Here is a 12,228-nt window from a genome sequence, read left to right on the forward strand (position 1 = left end):
ATACTATATAATAAAATAAAATACATAGTTGTTTCAAGTCACTACATAATTCTACAACAAGTTGACACACCTTCATTAATTATTAATTACTATGATAGTTTTATTTAGCCAAAAAACTTTATTAACTAAGTTTCAAGAATTTGAAATTTTATGACCAAAAATCTCAATAAATTTAATATTTATTTTATTTATTTTAAAAATTTTAATCATCTATCACAATTTTACATTTTTAAATATATTTGCCGGCAACATATTGTCTCTACATGGCTCAATATATATATATATATATATATATATATATATGTGGGTGTGTTTTAAAGGACTCACGTATTATTATAACAGTTACAGACTTACAATAATATTATAACTTTTTTTCCTTTGGCATAAAATTTTAAGTTAATCTATATCGCAGAGACTAGTAGTAGTAGGTAATATTTTTGGGAGTCAGAATCAATAGGAAATATGCGTTGGCAGTATATCCATTCAAAACATAAAACTTTGAGCATTTCTAGAAAGTCTTCCTGGCTGCTGCTAAAAATCAAAATCAAATTCTCCAAATATGTGTGTATATGTATTAATCGCAATAGTGAAATACAATTTTCATTTTTTAACCAATCGCACATACTGCTGGCATCCAAAAGGTTGGAAATACAAATGGATATACACTTTTCTGTAGTAAAACATCTATAATTATCATTTATGTCAATTAATTTGTTATTTCGCCAAGAATCTTGTAGTTAATAGTGTTCTTGGGCAAATTGAATAACAATAGTATGTAGGTAGACCTATTCTTTAGATGCCATGTACAGTAAAGTTGGTTAGATTCTTCAAATATGATTGACTTAACAACGTACTGATTCACGATTTCAACTTTGCAGTCCATGTTCATGTTTCAGCCTTGAGCACACTGCAACAAGATTTCATAATCGTGAACCGCTTATCCACCATTTAACAATTCAATGCATGTGGAGTATCAAGTCTCAAAATGAGGATGAAATTTATGAAATCTTCAAAGAAAAGCCAACCCAATCATGTTTGTTATAGTGAGTACAGAATGCTGCATAAACCCCTAAGTTCCAGAACAAAAACAAGATGCCTGCAAATTAAAAGCATACTTATGATGATACTCTTTTTCTACCAAGAAACTGCTCTGCAGATATTCTCATAGACCCCTGCAAATTCCAAAAGCGTATCAGTGTACATGAGCAAAAATAAATAAAGATATAAGAATATTCTAGATGTGGAAATGAGAAAGCAAACGGGTGATGGTGCATCTCAAGAATGAGCAAAAAAACATAAAAACCAAGATAAGAAGACGAAGAAGAACAAAATAAGACAATTATATCCGCACCATAATACTTCAAAGAGATAGACTTCCCTTGGCATCACTATTTAGATTCCCAGTGCATAAATAAACAAAGTAACCAAACTCAAGAACCTTTACCTATATCTCCAAGTCACCTTAGAAGTAAGTTAAAAAAAGAAAGAAGAAAAAAAAATCCAAGGACCTTGTTGCTCACAACTAACCAATGACATTACCACCAAACCTTCACTTGCGGAAGATTAAAAAAATTGCATTCCTTATTAACCGCCTAAAAATACAAATACAACTATAACTCCTTATATGCTATGGACTCAAGCAACAGTACCCCTACCCCAAACCCAAACCTAGATTTAAGAAAATAATAATCAGTTCAAATATTATTATTGTTATTTTTTTTTTATAGTTGGATGGTGGAGGTGGAGGGTTTGAATCATGAACGTCTTTGTTAGAAACACTAGAAGTTGCCAATTGAGCCACAAGACTTCTTTTTTTGGATAAGAATACACAAAGGAGCCTAAAGAATTACAAAGGAAAGAAATATCTACATTCTACATGTGTAATGACTGAATGATTCAATGAAATCACTATCCATAAGATGCAATGCATAAGACCACACCACGGATATAAAGAACTATTGATGATTACTAGCAACTGAGTCCTAGTGTATTCCACATCTTCAAAAGTACATCAATTCCTTTCCTCCATATAGTTCACAACAAATATAAAGGAACAAGATTCCAGAAATCTGAAGAATGAGTAGCTCCCCAATTCTGCCGCCCACATGATAGATCAAAGACCTTATCGGGTAATACCCACAGGATCCCAAAGGACCTAAAAACATAACTCCACAACCCAAATGCCACACTAGTCACTATAATGTATCAAAAGATGGTCCACCATCTCATCACTACATCTGCACACACCACCAACTCACAAAGAGTAATGCCTCTTGAGAAGGTTCTCACATGTAATAATTTTCAATCAAGCCAGTCTATACAAAGAAGGAAACTCTCCAAAGAACCTTTTTTTTTTTTGATAAGTAACGAAAATTTTATTAAACAAAAGAAAACAGCCAACCCGAGTACATTGGGGATGTACTATGGGGACATAAATCAATAACCAAGGTTACAATGATCAAATAAAACAGGAAGGGAAGAACAAGAAAAATGACAAAATACCACACTCCAATCCAGGAGAGTGTGTAAAAAAAAAGACTTAAACTCTAACATAGAGCGTTCACATCCCTCAAAGCTTCTAGCATTCCTTTCGCACCAAATACACCATAACAGGCAATGAGGCACAATTCTCCACAACTCTATATTTCTATGCCGTCCAAACTTACCCTGCCAAGATTCAAACAACTCAATAACCTTCTGAGGCATAACCCACTGAATTCCAAACAAACAAAACACCAACGACCACATCTCACAAGCAATGGGGCAATGAAGAAGAAGATGCTCAACTGACTCCCCACACTTCTTACACATATAGCACCAATCAAGAACTAGCACACGTCGTTTGCGGAGGTTATCTGTTGTTAAAATCTTTCCTAAGGAAGCAGACCATGAAAAGAAAGCAACCCTTGGAGGAACCTTTGATTTCCAAATTATTTTCCAAGGGAAAGATAAGATGGTATGAGGGTAGAAAGAAAGATAGAATCCTCGAACCTCAAACCCTCTACTCCTTGCTGGTTTCCAACAAACCCGATCTGGACCCAAACCCCGTACCGTCGTAGAGTAGACCATATCCATAAACAGATCAAAGGATTCTTGCTCCCAATCCTGTGGAGGACGACGAAATTTAGCATCCCAATGAATTCTCCCACCAGACCAACACATAACCTCCGCTACTGAAGAATCCTTTGTTCTACTAATACAATAAAGTTCCGGAAAAGCCTCCTGGAGAGTAAGATCACCACACCACACATGCTTCCAAAACTTCACTCTAGTACCATCCCCCACATCAAAAAGGAGTTTAGAAAAACTCATCCAGCCACTCCTAATATGTCTCCACAAACTAACACCATAAGCACTGGTCACCTTTTTCGTGCACCAACCACCCCAATCATTCCCATATTTCACCTCAATAACCCTCCTCCATAGAGCTTCAGTCTCCATGCCATACCTCCATAACCATTTTCCTAACAAGGCAGAATTAAAACTCCTCAATCGTCTAATACCCAACCCCCCAACCTGCAGCGGCTTACAAACCTGAGCCCAACTGACTAAGTGTAATTTAGGTTCACCATTAATGCCACTCCACTGAAAATCTCGTTGTAGCTTCTCCATACGATTAGCCACCTTCCCAAGTAAAGGCAAGAGGGAAAGGAAGTATGTAGGTAAGGAGGAAAGAGTACTTTTAATAAGAGTTACCTTACCCCCCCTTAGAGAGATACAACCTCTTCCAGCCTGCTAATCTCCTTTCCATCTTCTCCAAAACAGGATTCCAAACTGACAACTCCTTAAATTTAGCTCCTAACGGTAGCCCCAAATATCTTAATGGAAGAGAGGATTGCCGACAACCCAACATCCCCACCAAAACATCCATATTATGCACCACCCCTATAGGAACCAACTCAGATTTCCCCAAATTAATCCTTAAACCTGAAACCTCCTCAAATCTAGCCAGAATTGCTCTCAAACTAGCTATTTGCGTAGGATCAGCATCACAAAAAATAAGAGTGTCATCAGCAAATAAAAGATGAGACACCATCACCGAGTTACCAGCTGTATTACCAACAGAGAAGCCTGAGAATTGACTAGTAGTAGCAGCCACATCCAACATACGACTCAAATCCTCCATAACAATATCAAAAAGCAACGGAGACAAGGGGTCCCCTTGCCGAATCCCCCTAGAATTACCAAAGAAATCAAAAGGACTACCATTAATCAAGATGGAAAATTTAACAGTAGAGATGCAACACATTATCCATTTTCTCCATTTCTCTGAAAACCCACATCGCTGAAGCATATACATTAAAAAACCCCAACTCACATGATCATAAGCCTTCCCCACATCCAACTTACACAACACTCCTGGAACACCTGACTTCAACCTACTATCAATACATTCTGAGGCAATTAAAAAAGAGTCCAATATCTGTCTACCTTTCACAAATGCATTCTGAGAATCTGAAATAAGCCCATGAGCCACCCTTCTAAGACGATTGGCTAACACCTTAGAAATAATCTTGTAAATCCCACCAACTAAGCTAATAGGTCGAAAATCTTTGATCTCCACAGCATCTACCTTTTTGGGAATAAGAGCAAGAAAAGAAGCATTAAGGCTCTTCTCAAACACAGCCTGGGTATGAAAGTTTTGAAACACTGCCATAATTTCAGCCTTCAAAAAACACCAACAAGCCTGAAAAAACGCCATAGAAAAGCCATCCGGGCCAGGAGCCTTATCACCCTTAAAGTCACTAATCACCCCAAAGAACCTTAACCCCCACCCCCCCCCCCCCCTTCCCTCCTATGGATGGCTTTCCAAGGGAAAGACATGGGAATGAACCCCTTAGTGTCTCATTAAAAGATCGAATAGTGAAGTCGCCACTTCTCTTTAACTGCCATCTCATCCTATCTGCCCCCTTTCTAATGGGAACATGAGATTCTAACAAATGGAGGAATGAAACCACCCCTTCTATCTCCCCATCATTACAATTTGAAATTTCTCATAAATCCCACAAGACCCTTGGCATAATCAGCTCAATTCCATAAAAGCTGAAAGAGGAGCAGCCCAATTTATGCCAATCCTAAACCTATCAAAAGATGGTCCACCATCTCCTCACTACACATCTGCACACACCACCAACTCACAAAGAGTAATGCCTCTTAAGAAGGTTCTCACATGTAATAATTTTCAATCAAGCCACTGTCTACCCCTTAGTGTCTCATTAAAAGATTGAATAGTGAAGTCGCCACTTCTCTTTAACTGCTATCTCATCCTATCTCCCCCCTTTCTAATGGGAACATGAGATTCTAACAAATGGAGGAATGAAACCACCCCTTCTATCTCCCCATCGTTACAATTTGAAATTTCTCATAAATCCCACAAGACTCTTGGCATAATCAGTTCAATTCCATAAAAGCTGAAAGAGGAGCAGCCCAATTTATGCCAATCCTAACCCTATTCATGGAAACCATATATGGTTCTTCAACAAGGGGGTTTGGTGAGGATAAAATGTGTTGGACAGCTAGCAGAGATAAGGGGTTCATGGTTAATGATTACTATAGAATTTTAGTTGGCAATACTATCTATGGTTTTCCTTGGAAAAGTATTTGGAAGCAGAAGATTCCCTCTAGAGTAGCTTTCTTTGTTTGGACTGCTGCCTTAGGGAAATGCTTGACGATTGATAATTTACGAAAAAGAAGGTGTGGATTTTGGATTGGTGCTACATGTGCAAGAGAAATGGTGAATCGGTTGACCATCTCTTCCTTCATTGTCCTATTGCTACGAATCTATGGTCTATGGTTTTGGGTTTATTTGGAGTAACTTGGGTTATGCCGTGTACTGTTTCGGGGCTGTTAGGGTGTTGGCAAGGCAGTTTTGGTCGTCATCGAAATAGTTATATTTGGTCCATCGTTCCTCATTGCTTAATGTGGTGTCTTTGGAGGGAGAGAAATAGTAGATGTTTTGAAGATATTGAGCGATCTATTCCGGACCTTAAGCTATTACTTTTTAGAACTTTAGTGGATTGGTTGTTTGCTTTGCAAAAGCAATCATTCCCTTCTTTTATTGATTTCCTAGACTCTTGCAATTTTTGTATTTGATTTCTTGACCCCTTGTACACTCCCTGTGTACTAGGGTGCTCCTTTTTGATATCAATAAAACTTATTACTTATCAAAAAAAAAAAAAAGCCACTGCACATACAGTACATGAAAGCCCAAGAAGAGGCTAGAAGAGTTCTCAGATTAATATAGTGCATCCATCTTCAACAAATTGTTTATAGCCAAAATGCAATAGATGATTCACCTAAGGCCCATCAGATAGCAAATTCACTCATTATGTAATCAGTCCAAGAAGATAGGTCCATATAGGCTAAGTATGAAGTTGCACAGCTGGAACGGAAAGGGGTCCTCAGCGAGTGGCCTTCTTCCTGTGTACAGCTGCTCACGATCGGATTCTCACGTTGAATAATCTCAAGCTTAGGGGTCGCATTTTGACAAATTGGTGTTGTATGTGTTGTTGTGATGGGGAGTCGGTTGACCATCTCCTCCTTCACTGTCCTGTTACTCATACCTTATGGACCTTCATGCTTCAGGCTTATGGTATTCATTGGGTTATGCCAGGATCGGTGGCGGGATTGTTGTCTTGTTGGCATCAGTGGCTCGGGAAGCACAACTCAAATATTTGGAATTTGATTCCAGGGTGCATAATGTGGACTGTTTGGTTGGAACGGAATCGTCGCTCCTTTGAGAACAAGGAGAAGACGTTGGATGAGTTGAAGGTTTTAAGCCATCGTAGTCTTTTTGAGTGGTCTTGTTGTTGGGGTTTTACTGAGTCTTCGTCTCTTCCAGAGTTTTTGTCTTCCCTTAGTTTTTCTATCTGATTTCCCTCTTCTTTGTTTGCCTGTTTGTTTCTTCTGTTTCTTATTGTTCATCATCATGAACATCTTGTATTTTTCATCTTTTATTTATTAATAATAGTTCTTATATTACCTATCAAAAAAAAAGTATGAAGTTGCACACTCAAACTAGCTACAAAAGTTTGATCTTACAGTTTCAACTCATTTCCTCCACATCTCAGCCCTATATGTGGTTAGTAAGAGGAAAAAAAAAAACAAGCTTCAACAAAAGCTTTCACTGTTAACACCAGCTTCAACAAAGCTTTCGCTTTTAATACCAGCTTCAACAAAGCTTTAAAGTTTAAACAGCCCAAAATGAAGAACTTTAAAACAAGACAGGCAACTCAAACAAAGTCTAGAAAGAATTTTCTGGACACTGTTAGATTAAATTATTAAACTCACTATTTTCGAACACTTTTAAGACAATCGGTAATTTATCTCCTTTTTTATAAGTTTTTTTTTTTTTATAATTCAGTAATTAAACTCTTGGCATTGATAATTTATCATAATATCATCTTCGGTTCAATTCCTTGTGTCCACCTTACCTCCCATTTTAAAAAACTTCTGCGTATTGGGTCCCACTTAAGTTCAAGCGACCCATACGTGAAGTTCGATCAAATAATTAAATTCACCATTTCCTAACTGTTCAAACTAAATCGTACAAAACACACACACACCCAAGAAACAAACATAATCATGGGCCATATATAATTACTAATCACAATCAAATGAAGCACCATAGTTCATTAATTTTGCACAAACATACAATAAGTTGATGATTATTCAAATTAATGAAAATCAAATTTAAATTATTTAGTAACAATCAACAAATAAATTTCATCAACTTGCATCTAAAAAGATGAAATGAAAGTAATAGAAATAAGGACCAACCTGACTTTCTTGACGAGAATGGCTTTGAGCTTGCGAGCAAGGTCCTGGGATCGAATCTTGCGCTCGAGGTTCTTGCGAGCCAAGATGCGCTTCTCAGAGTTCTTGATGTGGTGCCTCTGCTCCTTCTTGATCAGTCGTTCGATGCCGCTCGATTGCATCTTCCTCTGCATCCACGTCAACGCTTGCTCCAAGTTACCGTCCCGGACCTTCACTCGGATCCCCCTCCATTGCTGAGTCTGATAATGGTTCCCTCCCCAACTCACTGAGTCAATGCTCCCACTCTGACTTGGCCCTCTCAAAAGCCTCCATGCCTGCCTCGCCACTGAGTTCATTTTCGATGAAACTAGTCGCTAACCCGTGCGATGCACGGGATAATTAAATAAAATTGAGTTAAAAATGAAGGAAAATAAATAATTTAGTTCAAAATAAAGGTTCAACTAAAAAATTTGTAAAAAATACAATTAGTTTTTACTTTCTTTGAAATTGAACCTAAAAACAGAACCGTACATATGTGGGGACAATGAAAATATTATCATGATGAATGATTTGAAAATTCACAACTACATTAAATTTAAAGAACAAAGACATTTGTTTCACAGCATTATATTAAATGATTAAAGCCCTTAAAATGAGTGAGGAAGACACAAACTTTTGCAGACCAAGAACTGAGAGTAATTTGGTAGAATTGTAAAGTAACGCTTTCTTTCATATGCCAAAATATCATCCAAAGTATAAAGTGTTAATGGAACCGTAGAACATGAAAATATATGCTCACTAAGATACAAATAGCTTAATTAAATTTATGACTAATCAACAGCAGCATGGTGTGGAAATTGTTTACCAAAAAAAAAGTAGTATCTAACAATCAAACATATGTATCTAACAATTCTAACCATAAAGCAACTACAACATGAGCATTTGGTTCAAAGTATTAAAACAATAACTAAATTTACAAAATGCCCTTTATATATATTTGTAGTGATAGAGATTCACAACAATGGAATTTCCCAGCAAAGCAATTCATTTTTATTTCTAATTGAAGAAACAAAAACACAAAGCATAATAAGAAATGAATGTGCTAAAAAAAAGCAACTGGTGACAAAACATGACACTATGGTTGTAGTTTTAAAATACAGCATGTGACAGTATTGGTGGTTTTTCTTTAGCGTCTATCAGAATTGAACCAAAAGACAGAGCTCCAATTAAAAACCACAGGAATCAAAACAATCATCCACACCACACCACAGCAAAGCAATTCAATGTTATTTCTAATTGAACAAACAATTACAATGTCTGCACCTCTGCTAAGCCTGTCCTACCTGGATTCCAAAAGATAAGTTGCAAAACAACAAGGCTTTGAACATTTACATTCCAAGTTATTTCCAATCAGTTAGTGGGCATGGTTGCCTAAGCCAGAAGTACAATTTCACCACAACTAACTGGGTATTAATTCCACCTATAGCTTATTTCATAAATTAAAACCTCCCCTAAGCATAAAAATAAGACACAGAAAAGCAAAACGGTAGGAAGGAAAGTATAAAAAGTAAAAGAACCTAGGAAAGTTGACCCACAATTCTCTGATTTGCCAAAGTACACTCCATTAAACCCGTGAATTACAAGAACAGCGCAGAGGTATAGATAAGAGTTAAAGAGTCCATATCCGTATCAATTTTCCTGGGCTTTTCTCTCTCTCTCTCTCTCTCTTTCTGTTTCTCAATTAATCAATTATATCTCTGTCAAACACCCAAACTCTCAGACCAATAATAAAGATTCAATTTTGAATATGTGTTTGTCTTCCTTATAATATCAGAAACTGAGATATGTGTTCAAACCGAGCAGCAAACCATTACTACCAATCCATATAACAAAATGTAATAAGGAAAACAAAAATCATCAAGCAAAAGAATGGAGCACAAAAAGAACTGAGATTTGGAGATACCTCAACCGAAGCAGCCACGTTCTGTCAGTATTTATACACTGTGAGGAGAGGAAGACAAGAAGGAAGGAACTCAGATACACTGTGAGAAAGAAAAAGGCTCTTCTTCGATCCAGAGAGTTTGCGGTTGTTGTGGGTGGTGCTGGCGCTGAGGAAGGAGATCTCTGCTGGTTTGTGGGTATAGTGGGCTTCTGTTGGTTTGTGGGTATGGTGGGTTTTGACTGAGGAAGAAGAAGGCAGAGACTGGGTTTTGCGTTTATAGGATTTTAGAAATGTTGCGTGAAAAGGTTTTTTTTTTTTTTTTTTTTTTTTTTTTTTTTTTTTTTTATATTTATGTTTTTTTTTAATATTATGCCGACGTGGAAAAAGTTTAAGAGATTTTAGTTTTAATATTAGATAATAATAATAATAATAATAACAATAATAATATATTGATATATTGATTGAGGCCTTCTCTTTGTTTCAACGAAAATTGATACGAGTTTTCGGGATTGCTTTTCAACACATGGGTTAGGGGACTCATGGCTTATTAAGCTCAGACCCATAACCTAAACTGGTCTAGGTTGTATAATTAGATCACTATATAATTCCATTAAAAAATTTGCTATTAAGTATGTAATTAAATTTTCCTAAAAAAAAAAAAGAAAGTATGTAATTAACTAATGAAAAAAATGATTCTCAAAAAAATAAACTAATGAAATTTTTTTACTAATTTAAAGATTTTTTTAATGTGAGAAAAATATTTTTAGTGGTAATTTTTTAATGAAATTTGATTAAAAACTTGAGTTGAATAAATTTAAAATTTAGAGAACTCAATTAAACGAAAGCAAAATTAGATGACTAAGTTGAATTTCAGTCAAAATTAGAGAGTGTAATTTGCATTTTAACAAAAAAAAATTTATCTTATAACTTACTGCTTATAATTTGTTGTGAAAATATTATAAATGTGTGGATTTCAGTTAACTAAACTTTTAATACCTTTATAGTCCAATTGGTGACCCATTAATTAAATCAATTAAGGCTATGAAGGAGCCGAGCAAATATGTTTATTAAAAGTTTCTTGTTCATGTAATTTTATTTCAAACATAAGCTCATCACCAAACAATATTACATGCTCAAGCTTGGTTCGTTTTCTTATCAAACAAGTTCAAGCTTTTTCATGAGCTACTTAATTAGCTTATTTTTTGTTTCCATATATAGTAAAACTATGATTTGAAATTTCTTAAACCTTCACAAATCTAAGTTTTTACTAGGAGTTTCAAGTGTTTTTTTTTTTTTTTCAACCCAACCTTGTTAAGTTAAGAAATTCTCAACCCAACCTAACTTATCACATATGTAAAAATCAACCCAATCCAACCTACACAAGGTTTTTTTTTTTTTTTTTTAGAATGAACTTGTGTGATTTTATTAAGGTAAATCAGCTACATCCGATTGTAAAAACGAAACAATATATGATAGGACATCTTCCATCCATACTTGAAAATCTGGTATGTGTATAGCATGTTTTGCCAAATTATAAGCTATACTATTGCCGCTTCTCTTAATGTGAGAATACAACAATCTTACAAAATTATTTGCAAACAACCTCACATCCTCTACCAATAAACCCAGTGGGGATAGATTATGGTCTTCTGCCTTCAAAGGTTGAATCAGACCAAGAGAGCCCCCTTTGAGTATGGCATTTTGGGAACCTAGTTTGTGTGCAAACTTCAATGCTTTAAGTGCTGCCAAAGCTTTTATCTCATCTGCCTTGTAAGCTTGATTTATTTTTTCTACACAAGATGCCATAATAGCTCCATTATTGTTCCTTATTACAACTCCAATGCCTGACATGTTTAAATTACCGAACACGGCGCCATCAAAATTAACCTTAATAAAACCAGATTGTGGAGGACTCCACCTTGTTCCTCCAATGCCATTGCTCACAACCTTCATCTCTACAATCTGCGTGTTTGCTTGGTATTGCGCCAACATAGCTTTTGATTGTTATGCAACCTGATGAAGTGGACTGACCTAAATGTTCATTCGGACTTTATTCCTCTGACTCCAAACACTCCAAGCCGTATAAGCAAACAGCTCCAAGGACATTCTTTTCCCAACCATCCATGATAGCAACTCCTTCACACCCAAGAACCCAACTTCATGCTTGAAACTCCATTCTTCCTAATTAGCCCACACCACATCCAACTCTGAACATGACCATAGTGCATGCTTTGCTTCTTCGACAGCTAGTTTACACCTTTCACAGATTAAGTAGGCTACTATTTTCCTACGCATCAGAGCTTGTTTGGTTGGCAATGCATTACGACAAACTCGCTAAATAATTTTTTTTACCTTTGGTGGAACTTGCATCTACCATATCTCTTTCCAAACCTTCTTGTCATAGATTGGGAGAGCTCGTGGATAAGCTTGCATCTCTGACTCCTCTTTAAGGAATCTATACCTAGACTTGCACGAATAGTGGCTGGAGGTGGAATAAGGCCAATATAAGGTGTCCTCTGCTACACTTTGGC

General features: G+C 36.3%; 2 protein-coding genes across 3 annotated transcripts; both read right to left on the reverse strand.

The window, feature by feature from the left end:
• Positions 1-549: 549 nt before the first annotated feature.
• Positions 550-10,007, reverse strand: LOC126718362 (uncharacterized). 2 transcript variants are annotated; one of them, XM_050420508.1, is made up of 4 exons: positions 9,719-10,007; positions 7,780-8,129; positions 1,116-1,172; positions 550-907 (listed from the first exon to the last, which is right to left on the reverse strand). In XM_050420508.1, the coding sequence occupies exons 2-3, from the start codon at positions 8,109-8,111 to the stop codon at positions 1,163-1,165; spliced, it is 342 nt and encodes a 113-aa protein (XP_050276465.1). In that variant the 5' UTR covers positions 8,112-8,129; positions 9,719-10,007; the 3' UTR covers positions 550-907; positions 1,116-1,162. The 2 variants fall into 2 exon arrangements, with proteins under 2 accessions (XP_050276465.1, XP_050276464.1); XM_050420507.1 differs by lacking the exon at positions 550-907 and having other exon boundaries at positions 967-1,172.
• A 1,115-nt stretch (positions 10,008-11,122) lies between these two features.
• Positions 11,123-11,689, reverse strand: LOC126719775 (uncharacterized). Its single transcript, XM_050422295.1, has one exon. It carries the CDS (start codon positions 11,687-11,689, stop codon positions 11,123-11,125), a length of 567 nt encoding a protein of 188 aa, XP_050278252.1.
• Positions 11,690-12,228: the final 539 nt, after the last annotated feature.

Source organism: Quercus robur, chromosome 3 (assembly GCF_932294415.1).
Source record: "Quercus robur chromosome 3, dhQueRobu3.1, whole genome shotgun sequence".
NCBI classification, from domain to species: domain Eukaryota; kingdom Viridiplantae; phylum Streptophyta; class Magnoliopsida; order Fagales; family Fagaceae; genus Quercus; species Quercus robur.